At 55.1% G+C, this 12,296-nt stretch overlaps 1 protein-coding gene across 1 annotated transcript in view; it reads right to left on the bottom strand.

Annotated features, from left to right (window-relative positions):
• The window catches only part of CD82 (CD82 molecule), a 50,608-nt gene that overhangs the window by 22,068 nt on the left and 16,244 nt on the right, over positions 1–12,296 (bottom strand). The window contains exon 2 of the mRNA XM_026512068.4: positions 1,821–1,903. Within this exon, the coding sequence (XP_026367853.1) occupies positions 1,821–1,883 (63 nt within the window). The 5' untranslated portion in view covers positions 1,884–1,903. The remainder of the gene's footprint in view (positions 1–1,820; positions 1,904–12,296) is intronic.

Below are 12,296 nucleotides of genomic sequence, written 5' to 3'. Positions count from 1 at the left end.
TGAGCAGGCTGTCTGGGCCCCTGGACTCCAAGCCGCTCCCTTACCTCCTAGGCTGTCTCCCAGACCCCTCTTCTCCAATCGCTAGGGTCCCCGGGGATAGAAGCACAGCACTGTGACCCTCCTGTTCCCCACTCCCGGCCAGCTGGCCCTTGCAGCCAGGGTGAGGCCCAGGAGCCAAGCACTTGCCAGGGGAGGCTTGGCTCCAGCTGCAGGGACAACTGTTTTCTAGAGACCTGGCCCAGCCAGGAGGGACCTGACTATCTAGCTGGGGAAGCCCAGGTGCCTGGGCCCTGCCCCAGGTAGCTTCCAGCCCGGACTGCCGTCCATGGAGGACAAGAGCCACAGCAAGGCCTCAACACCATTCTCAAGGAGGAGGCTGGGGCTAGAGCCAAGGTGGACAATGGCAGGGGCAGGCGGCACCCAGAGGTCCACACGCATGCGTGTGTGCCTGCGCGCATGCGGGTTTCCATGTGCCGGGAACACGCTTGTATCTATGTGTCGGGGTGCAGTTAGGAGAATTTAGAATGATTATTTCCCAAGCTGTCTGCAATCCTATGTAATCTGTAACATAAAACGCCTTTTCCCCAGTAATCCGTGTCCATTGTAGAAAATTTGGACAATGCAGAAAAGCATAAAGAATAAAATCCAAATTCTCAGGAATCCCAAAATGAACATTCAGAGGCATTTTCTTCTCCTCTCAAAAATATTCATGTATGTGCGCACTTTTTAAAAATAAAATTGGATCATTATGAACATCCTATTTTTCAGCCTGATTTTTTAACAGTAGAAGGTGAACCAGCAACACAAAGGAGACACAGCCCCCAGCACCACCCTGCGCCCAGGAAGGCCTCTCTCCCTGCCCCATCACACACACACACACACACTCGTGCACACTCACACACACATCACATGCTTCCCCCGCCCCATCACACACACACTCGTGCACACCCACACACGCATCACACACACATCACTCTCCCCCCACCCCATCACATGCACTCATGCACACACACATTCACACATGTGCACACTCACACACATCACACGCTCCCCTGCCCTATCACACACACACATACATTCACACACAAGTACACTCACACACATCACACTCTCCCCTCTGCCCTATCACACACCCACTCATACACACACACACATACTCTCACTCACATACACAACCACAGACACACACACACCATCTTGGCAACTCTAAGCAAGAGGAGTAAGTCAGTGCCAGGCCTGAGAGGAAAATTGAGGCCCCAGGAAAACCAGCTCCAGATGTGCACCAGGCTTCCATCTGGGCAGCCCTATGGCTCAGGGACCTGAGGCAGGGCCTGCCAGGGTGGGTCTGGGGAAGGGGGACTGTGACCCCACTCTGGCCCTAAGCCTGCCTCCCTAGAACACCCTCTGGGGGCTGTCGGTACATCTCCCACAGTGGATGTGAGGGTGGGGGGCAGTAACAGCAAGATCTTCAGAGGGGGTGCAGGAGGGCGGGGGACCAGCCCAGGGCGAGAAAGATTTCAGAGAACTCCCTGCTGATAAGTTAAGGGACACCGGGGGGCTCTTCCCCACCCATGCCCACCTCCAACCCTGACTGGCCTGGACCTCGGTGCTCCAGGAGAGGGGACCGCTGCAAGAGGCATCCAGTGCTGGAATGCAGGCAATCTCCAGGCTGGGCCCAACCGGTTCCATGCGCAATGGTCCGTCCTCAACAGACCCCCTGCCCCCCATCCCTGGCCTGGAGTCTCTGGAGGGTCTCAGCCTGGGCTGCCCCAAGGAAGAGTCTCCGTGGGAGGCTGTCGGCTAGTGCTGGTCATACTTACAAAGAAGAGCAAGTTGAAGAGGAAGAGAAAGTATTTGGTGACTTTGATACAGGCTGACCCCATCCTGCCGGTCCTGGAGCTCCCTGGCAGAAAGAGAGAAGGCAGGTACGTCAAGGCCAGGAGGAAAGGGGAACAAAGCTGACAGGCCTCAGTGACCCGCCAGCCCCAAATCATCCCAGCATGTCCTCACAGCAATCCCAGAGGGAGGTACTAACATGAGGTCCCATTTTATGGCACCCCGAGGCCCAGAGAGGTTAGATGACTGGCCCAAAGCCACACAGCTGGGAAGTGTAGGCCTACAGGCCATCTTGGTTGCTTGATGTTTGACAGTTGGGCATCTGGACTGGCCCTTCGACCCGGCGGGGCCTGGAGGGAAATGACATAAGACCCTCTCGGGGTTTGGAAATAGCCAGATGGATGCTGGTCAAAGTCAGGAGGCAGGGAGGTTAGCAGGTGACTGCTGGTGACCAGGCAGTGAGACGGTGGCCTGTGGCACAGATCTGCAGCCGGCTCTGGGGCCAGGGGGCTGCTGGGGGAGAAGGAGAGTTCCAGCCTCTCAGAAAAGGGATCGAGGGCTCGCCCCACCATCTCCTCACAGAGGGAACAAGAATGCATTGTCGAACATCCAACGAATAGAACATTCGACAGAATAACACGAATTAAAAAAATGTTTCTCTCACCCCAGAGATAAAAACTGTCATCGTTTTAGTAGCTAAACTTGCAAGCATGTGTGTTTCACAGATGGTTTTAAACAAAACTGGGCTCTTACTATATAGAGTGATTTGTAACCTGCTTTTTTTCAATGACAATGTACTCTCTGTGTACGCTGGTGAAATACTCCACAAAGTAACTTCGCGTGCTGCATCGGGTCCCGTACTGTTGATCACACATTTTGGAGGGTCAGATTCCCCCAGAAAATTCATGTATAGGCAGCATTTTACATATAATTTCTGGGGGTTCAGAGGCCCCATTAAACCCATTCAGGAGCCCCCCAAGGATCCTAGGGTTAAAGTCCCAGATACAGACATATTACTAAGCATGTAATCAATACTCTATGATTAGACACACGGCTGTTGCCAGTGTTTCACTGCCATCCCGAGTGATACCCTCGTGCTTTTGAAACAGCGCAAACCATGCTGGAGCGCACTGGTACGTCTCTCTACACTGATGGGACCCCAGGCCAGGACAGGACTCAGGGAGGGGAAGAGGGAAGTTAGGCTGCCCTCACCCCCTCCCTGAAGCCATACAATCCTGGAATGATAGCAGCCCGCTCTCGGGCCCTGTGGGGTGACAGGAGCCAGTGCTGGGCAGCTGGGGCCAGGACAGCTGCATGGGACAGCTGCTCGGGCAGAGCTGGGCTTGGGGGCAGGGAAGCAGGCACTGGGCCCAGTCCTGTTCCCACAGGCCCTCTGGGTGGGGGTGGGGGGGCGGGAGGCAGGCCACAGAGCAGAGGGAAGGAGAGCTGAGGAGTAGGCTTCACCCCTTCTTCCTCCTGCAAGGGTAAAAGGCAGTCCTAAGCCTTGTGAATATCCCCTGTCCATAAGGAGGTCCCCTCTGCCTTTTCTGGAAATAATCATCTTCTATCATCCTTGCCAGGAAGAGCTCAGCTTTGACTTTCTTTTCCTCCAGGGAGAGGGGGAGGGCTTAGGGGGAGGGCCCGCTACCTCCCAGGGGGTCCTGTTCGGTGTTCTGATATCTCAATTCGAAAGAATTTTCTCTAGCTGCCTTGCTGTGAGTCAGATTGGGGCACAACATGAAACAAAGCTGTCCGAAGAAGGAAAAGGGTGTCTGAGTGGTAATGAACACCCCATCGCAAGTGGCATGGAAGCGAAGTGTGAGTAAATACTTTCGGGGATTCAAGGGCTATAGGGGGAGGTTAGACTGAATGGCTCTTCCAGTCTACCAGGGTCCAAGGCTTGGGTCTGAGAAATGCAAGGAGAACAGGGACTCGGGAACCAGAGAAGTCTGGTAACTCCACCTGGGGCCTACCCCAGACCCAGGGTAGGGCAAACCAGGGCTCCCCTGTGTCAGGAGGTCTAGAGATCTGAGATCCCAGACCCAGGCTGGCCTGAAGGAGCCCTGCAGGGGATGGTCTGCACAATGGAGCATCGCTGTTCTCCTCTCCAACACAGAGCTCGACAGACCGCAGGCTCTGCGTCAACTTGCACAGAACAGAACAGCAGCGGAGGAAAGATTCTCTCACGGAGGGGGCATGTTTTTCATTCCCACCTGCCCCTGCTTGCCTAGCTGGGTCTCCTCCCAGTAAGTGACACGGGAGGCCCCAAGGGGTTGACCCTGGCTGAACCCCAAGCAGTCTGCAGCAAGGTCACCCCTTTACTGGAAGAACCTTACTGACTACACTCTAGCGGTGGCCACGGGCCTGAGCAGCGTGCGCGGGGCTCTTGTGCAATTGGAAAAGTACGCAAACGGTCTTTGGCAACTGTTGCCTGCTTCTAGAGAATACGGGAAGGGAGTTTCTACATGTTCCGCTCCCACATCCTCTGCTCAGGCTGGGCAGCAAGAGCAGCCTCACAGGTTTGGGGGTGCTCAGAAACGGGCAGTTTGTGGACGGGAGAGTAAATTCTGGGCCCACTGAGTAAGGAGTAGCTGCCAGAGAATGGCAGTGACTCCAGGCGGCCACCAGCGTCTGCCAGCCCCTTTAATCCTCCTGTGCCCAGGAGGTGAGGGAGGTATTCCCATCCCTGGGGCCGAGGCCCAGAGAGGTGAAGTAACTCATCCAAGCCGCACAGCTCGCAAGCAGGGGTGGGCTCCACAGCCCGAGGTCGCTCCACTGTCAAGGGCATCCTTCCAGAGAGGGGCCTCGGCTGTATAAAGGGATCTGTGCGGATGGCTGGGATTCCCAAGTGGGCAAGAAGGAGGCGCGGGCTGCTAAGCTGGTGTTCCCTCATGCTCCAGACCCTGAGCAACCTCGCTGGTCTCGGGCACCCACACAATTGTACCAGGCATTGCGCGAAGCCCTCCAGCGTCCAATGAGCAAACTAAGGCACAGAGGGGTGAAGGAGCTTGTCCCAAATCACCAGTACATGGATCAGCAAGGACAGAACCCAGGCTGCCTAGTCCCTCACCGCCCCCCCCCCCGCCTCCTCTCCAGGAGGTAGCTTGGTAGGCTCAGATGCTAGAATAGGAGCCAGGCAGTCCCATGACTGGCAGGCAGTTTGGCCAATCCGGGCAGGCCCTGGGGCTACCTGGGAATCAGCTGGGGGAGGAGAAGGTGCTCAGAGCCAGAGCCTGGGGTGGCGGCTCCAGGGCACGCTGGCCAACATCCAAGGAGGCAAAGTCTCTCTTTCCTCCAAGTACAGACGTTTCCCCCACAAAGCAACACGGAGCAGAAGACGGGCAGTTCCAAGAAGGGGGGTCAACTCAGGCTGAGAACATGCCTAGGTCGTGCCATGACGGGGTGTGGCATCAACTTCAGGGACCCCCCCCCCCCGGCCAAAGTTGCATTCGGAGGGCCTGGGGGGATCTAAGCCTCAGTCTTCTCTTCCATGAGATGGGAATAAGGTCTGGTGTAGGCAGGGGGTGGCCAAATGGGTCTGAAAATCAAAACCAACCCACCCCCTATTTTTTGTACAACTTGTGAGCTAAAAATAGATTTCGCATTTTTAAATAATTAGAAAAAAATAAAAAGAAGATTTTGTAGCACATGAAATTCACATTTTAATGGCCCTGAATAAAGTTGCACTGGCACACAGCCACGCCCCCTGGCTTATGTCTTGTCCCCCAGCTGCTCTGGCATCGAGACGGCAGAGGGGATGTTACGACAGAGGCCGTTGGGCCCACAAAGCCTAGAACATTTACTCCCTGACCCTTTCTGGAACAAGTTTGCCAGCCGCCAGTGCGGGGGATCCAATGACATACCCCAAGTGTCCGTAAGAGGCAGCAAGGGTCAGGACCACTTTTAGCTTGAGATCTTGGGGGGCAAGTGAGCTGGGGGCAAGAAATGAATGTAAGAAATTGCAGTCAGGAGACAGAAGGCAAAGGACCCCTGGATAAGGGTTCAAATACTCGCTCTGCCAGCACATGGCCACAGGGAAGGGCCTTGCAGGTCCTCGATCCCCTCACCCGGAGAGTGAGGGTCCTAACGGCACCTGTTGCTATCAACAGAGAGTGAGGTGGGTGGCTGGCACGCTCAGGGCGCAGTGGGCCAGAGCTGGGGCAGGCCTTTCTCAGCACTTGTGGAACAAGTCAGGGGTGAGGGTTTCATCTGCAGACAAAATTAAACAAAGGGAATGTCTCCCAATATTATGCTTCCGGGTATACACTTTCTGTAAACACTGGAGGGTTGGCCCCTGCTTTCCTGCAAGCTATACGGACCGCCGACAGCACAAGGGAATGACACACGTGCACATGTGATTGGAAAATTCCAGAGCAGCCACTGGCAGCTGTCTGAGCAACAGGGAGGAGGCACTGATTTTGTGTTTTACTTTATAGCAGGTAAATCGACCATTTCTAAGAAGCTACAATTTAAATTGACCAAATATATAATTTTACGCCAAATCAATTCGTACAATGAAATTATGTGCTGATATTTTACTAACTCCTACTCATCCCTCGAGACTAACTTCAGAGATCACCTCCAGGAAGCCTCCTACTCCAGCCAGCCTGATCTCTACCACCATTGTCACCCCTGGCCCTGCCAACATGCATGCTGGTTAGCCACATGCTCTCCCTGCTTCTTTCCAATCGCTTTGCATGCTGGACCAGGTCCCAGAACAGGTTCAGGCATTAGACTGCCTGCGTATGAATGTAATTCACCTCCTAGCTGTGTGATCTTGGACAAACAACTTAACCTCTCTGAGCTTCACCTTACTCATTTGTGAAAGGAGGAAAATAAAACCTATTTGGAAGATTTGTCCAGAGATTAAATTAGATAATGTGGATAAAATGCCTGGCATGTGGTAGGCTTTCAATAACTGGAGGTTACCATTCTAATCCCTGATGCTGTATAGTAATTCTCTACTTAATTGTTCCATCTCCCGCTGTGAACCATGATACTTTGAGAGGAAAGACTATGTATTATTTATGAGAACAAAGAAGCCTCCCAGCAAATGTTGCCTAATGAAAGATGGGATGGATGGCTGGATGGAGCAATGGATGGGGGGATGGGGGGATGGAGGGATGACGGACAGACGGATGGATAGCTGGATAGAGGGATGATGGATAGATGGATGGAGGGATCAATGGATGGGGAATGAAGAGACGGAGGAATGGTGGGATGGAAGGATGGGCGGACAGGAGAATAGGGAGATGAAGATGGACGGATGGAGGGATTGAGAAATGAGTGGACGGGGAACAAAGAGAGGAATGGAGGAATGGCTGGATGGAGGGATGGATGGCTGGATGGACGGACAGTTGGATGGCTGGATGGAGGGATGGAGGGATGATGGATCAATGGATGGAGGAATGGAGGAATGAGTGGATGGGGACTGAAGAGATAGAGGGATGTTTGGCTGGATGAATGGACAGCTGGATGGAGCGATGGCTGGATGGAGGGATGAGGAATGAATGGATGGGGACTGAAGAAATGGAGGGATGGCCAGACGGAGGGATGGGTGGATAGAATGGAGAGATGGAGGGACGGAGGGATGGAGGGATGGAGGGATGGAGGGATGGAGGGATGAAGGGAGGAGGGACTTCCACATAAAACACCAGGACTTTCATATGCTCAGCCACCTGAAAGGGGTCTGATACCCACTATGCCTGAGTCAGCTGAGACTCTATTTTCAGACCTCTTCTGTCCTCACCCAAGGGGTTGTGTGGGGGTTTTGTGGGGTGAGCTCCCTGAGCCAGCTCTGAGCGCCAGGACCCACTGCCAAGACCCCTTCGCCTTCCCCGAAGCCCGTGAGTACAGGACATGGGACTGGGGAAGAGCTGGTGTCCTCAAGAGAAGCCCTTGTCTGTGTCGGGCACCTGTGAATTTGCGCCTGTAGGGTAGGCGGCTTGGTTTGTCCCTCCCCTGAGGATGGGGTAGGAGCCCTCCAGCCTGATCCTAGAACCCGCACGTCCCCGGACAGCCTGGGGAAGGGAGTCATGTGATGGCGCAGCATCTGCAGGCCCAGAGTAGGGAGGTCCCGGCTCAGTCCCTACTCTGGCAGAACACAAGGGACCAGACTTGGCACGGTGACCGCCCTCCCTGGAACTGCCGCCTCACCTGTCCAGTGACGGGCTGAGACCAGAGCAGTGTGACTGCTCAGAATATGAGTCCTAGAAGACGCGCTGTTGAGAACAGAAGGTTTCGCTGTCGCCCAGTCTGAGAAGTGCCACTTCTCGCCAAGAGCCACCCGCACGGCGGGCTGTTCACTCCCCTCAAGATGCCCGGCTGAGCTGAAGCCATTTTTCACTTAATAGCCCTCAACATCACACGGAGCACCTCTTAGGAAACGCCAGACCAGAGGCTCTCAGGGGTACCTCGCGGCCCAGCGCTAAGGATTCTAAGTGCTACAGGGTTCCTGGTGGGGGTGGGGGTGGGGGTGGGGGGGTGGGGGTGGGGAATGGCTCTTGCCCCCGCAGGCTGGCCCAGACCAAACACCTAGGAGCCACACTCACCCATGCTCCTTCTCCTTCCTCCCTCTCATCCCACAACCCAAAAGTGTCTCCTCCAGTCCAGCACCTCGCCCGGACCAAATCTCACCTCCTGCCCAGCCCAGCGCAGCTCCCTGCTGGTCACGAGTTCCACTCCCGTCCTCCCCAGTCCCTTATCCACACCGCAGGAAGGGGTTTGAAAACTGTAAGCCAGATCTTGTCACTCCCCTGCCTACAACCCTGTAACCGTGATGTAACCAACATGGTTCCTATAAAATCTAGGCTTTTATGGAGCTGGGGCAGGGGCAGGGGCAGGGGCGGGGGGGCGGGGCTGCCTGGATTGCCCTGCCCCTCCTCTGTCCTCAGCACTCCCCGCCGCCATACACACACTCATTCCTAAGGCTACTTTTTCTGTTGTTCCGGTATCCCCAGGCCCTTGCCCAGCTCAGCGCCTCTGCCCGTCCCCTCCAAGCCCTCTGCTGGTTCCTCCCCTTCCCACAGGCCAAGTTCCCTCCTCCGAGAGGCCTTCTGGGAACACCTGATCTACACAGCAGGATTCGCGGCTGCACAGAATTGAAGCCTGCCAATACCCAGCCCCCTGTCCCTGCCCTGACCAAGTCATCAGAATCTCAGAGGGGTGGTTGGAGGGTCCCCCACCAACGGTAAAGAACAGGACCCTTGACAGGGGGCCAGTCACATGGTCCGCTCCCTGCAGTTAGCCCATTGGTTCACGAGTGCATCCAGAGCCCCGTTAGAACATGATTCTTTCAGGGGAGGGCTGTGTCTGTCTCATTCGCCCTGGATCCCAGAGCCTAGAGCAGTGCCGAGCACATGCTAAGCACACGATTATGTATTTGCAGAAAGAAGGAAAGGGCCGAAGCCGGCGTCTGGAGAGGTCAGGAAAGATTTCTTAGGGGAGATGGGACAAACCAACTCTGATCCTGCAACTGGAGGTTTCCGGTCCTTAAAAATGACATTGTTGGTTTAAGGGAAGGGGTGGTTGCTTCCTCCCAAGAATGGATTTTGATGTCCTCTGGGCCAGAAAAGCTGGTGGGAGCTGTGGACCCTCTCCCTAAATGCAGAGGGGCAGGCACATGCCTCCGCTGGGTTTCAGGGGGTCACTAACCCTGGAAAGCTAAGAGGTTCCTACCTCTCCCATCCCCCAACTGCCTTAGAGTAGTGGTCTGAATTACTCTGGGAGTCATACAGCTTGCTCATGCCTGGGCCCCCCTCCCAGAGATCCTGATTAAATTGGTCTGGGGTACAGACCAGGCATTAGGATCTTTTTAAGTGTTCCAGAAGATTCTAACATGCTGAGACCCACTGCCATAGGCCCGGTCGCCAGCATGGCCTGGTCCCTCTGCCTTGAGGGGGATGCAGGCAGGCCTGGGGTCCCTGGGGCACCAGGGCCCAGACAGGGAGAATCTCACAAGAAGCTCCCTGCACCTCTGCTCCATTCTCAACTTCCTGGAAGCTCACGCCCTCTGGGGTTATTTACTCCAAGAGCAATATTCACTCTGCAGAAGACCTTCGAGATCACTGCATTTCTCAGAGGGGATGGCGAAACAAGAGCCTGCAAGTCACACAGCAAGATCAGGGCTGAGCACACAGTGGAGGACGTGGCCATCCCCAGTGCACCTGCTGCCCTGCCCTGGCTCCCGGGCTTGCCTTCTGCACAGACAGGTATAGGAGAGTCACGCAGCAACCTTTGCTTCCCACCCCCGGAGCTGCCACGTAGTGGCCACATACCCTTGGGAAACACTGAGGATCTGCCTCTTTCGCAGCAGATGGGGATACTAAACCCAGCCACCCCGCACAGGGATGAAGAGGAACCACGCTCAGTCTAGTGCATAGTAGGGCTCACTCCACGCTGGGCACCCTGGCCACTCCTCCCACTCTCCCTGCCTGAAGATGCCAAATCTGCCACATCTGACCAGCTGTGTGGCCTTAAGCAATCACTTCATCACTGGGCCTCAGCTTCCCCACCTGTAAAATGGACTTACTAATGGATTACAGCAAGGCTTACATGAGCTTGCCTCTGCAAAGTGCCTGACACCCAGGAAGTGTCAAATGAAGGCTACCAATTACAATAATGACAATTACTATCCAGAAGTTGTTGATTTCCTGACCAACAGGGGGGGGGGGCGGGGGAGGGGCTTGATTCAGTCTCCAAATGTATGCCTGGCCTGGAGGACTCCATGCCAGAGGGTGGTGACTGCCCTGCCACTCCCTGGCAAGAGGGTGGGGGTTAAGCAGGGCAGGGCAGGGCTGGGCCAGAGGGTAAGGATTAAGCAGGGCAGGGCTGCATGGCCTAAGGAACAGGGCCTCTGCCCTGCGCAGGGGTAGAGCTTCTGTCTCTGAGCCTCTGGCTGTGCCTCAGGGTCCTACCTGAGGCCTGGAGGTCCAGCCAGTTCAGTGAGTTGACAACTGATCTCACCGTGTGGGCTCAGCCGGCCTGCTGTGTGGGCTCAGCCGGCCTGCTCGGGCAGGTGGAATGAGAAAGCCCCACCTAGATGTTCTGCTCTGGAAGCCCGCCTATCTGTGCGCTCCGCACCTGCGAGCTGGGCCTTAGCCACTCAGCTCTCCAGTGCTCTGGACTTTGTCCTGGCCATCCATAAAAAGAGGCTGGTCCCAGGTGGCTGTGTTTGTTTTCACGTGTGACAGGTGATATGTTTCCTGAAGCCCCAGCTAGCTCCAGGGGCTGGCTTTATGACCTCTTCCCGATCTTAGTTTCCACTCCCTGCTCTTACCTTTTGTTGTTGTTGTTGTTAAAACAGAAAAGAAAAGGCTAAAGGGCTGTTTCTCTGGGTGACAGGAAAATCACGAGGCCACAGAACACGATTAGGCTCAAGTTCCCTTCAAGCCCTAGGTCTGAATCCCAGCTCTGCTTCCTACTAGCTGTGTGACCTTGAGCAAGGGAGTTACTGAATCTCTCTGGGCCCCCAAATCTCTCCTCTCTAACACGGGGGCGCCACCTCTGCCACCCTGGGTCAGAAGACACTCACCCAGATCAGACCCTCCCCGGAATCACAGGATTTTGAAGACCCAAGCCCTCCTGTTCGTCTTATAGATGCAGAACCCGAGGCCCAGCAAGACAACTCCTGCCACACAATCCCAAGAGCCAGGGTGACAGGCTCTGGTTCTCCTGAGGACCCGAACACCTGAAGCTGGAATGGACCTCTGGCATTTGAGGGAAGAAGGCCAGGGGTACCACAGGAACATAGGCAGCACCCTCCCACCCCCCGGCCAGACTGTGGAAGAGGTCTAACAGCACCTTATAGTTGGTATCATACCATTCCCACCATCTCTGATTTAATCTCTATAACAACTCCCCCGAGATAGTGTTATCCCCATTTAACAGATAAAGAAACTGAGACTCAGAGGTTCAGCGACTTGCCTAAGGCCACACAAGTAAGTGGCTAAGCCTGATTAAAATTCAGCTCTGAATTGAGACCAGAGCTCCCCCGTCACCTGCCACCTAAGTGAATGAGGTAGACTATAGAGCCAGCTCATCCCACCCTTCCATGCTCTGCCTGCTTGCCTGCCTCCTGCCCCTCATCCTGCCCCAGCTCCAAGGCTGAGTCTCGACTCCGTGTTAGGAAGGAAAAGATCAACCCCACCAATCCGGGCCAGTATGTTCTTCGATGTGGCTCTTCCTAGGAGGCTCTGCTTTAAAACCCAAGCAATGAGCCTGCAAGGCCATCAGCATGAAGAAGGGGTCACTCTGACAGAGGGTGCAGCATCGGAAGAGCTCACACCTTGAGCGTTCCAGCCTCTCCACCTGGCACCATGCAGCCAAAGACTCAAATTGAGGCTGAGCCATAGCCTCTGACGTTTCCCTCTCCATGACTCCCTTGCTGGACTGTTTCTGGCCTTCTTAGCAGCCTACTTGGGCCCCATGCAGACCCTGCTCCCTCCCAACATTGGTTCTAG

This window comes from Ursus arctos, unplaced genomic scaffold, assembly GCF_023065955.2.
Source record: "Ursus arctos isolate Adak ecotype North America unplaced genomic scaffold, UrsArc2.0 scaffold_23, whole genome shotgun sequence".
Taxonomy (NCBI): Eukaryota; Metazoa; Chordata; class Mammalia; order Carnivora; family Ursidae; genus Ursus; species Ursus arctos.
The sequence above is the reverse complement of the archived record's forward strand: the minus strand, read 5'-3'. Positions and strand labels throughout refer to the sequence as shown.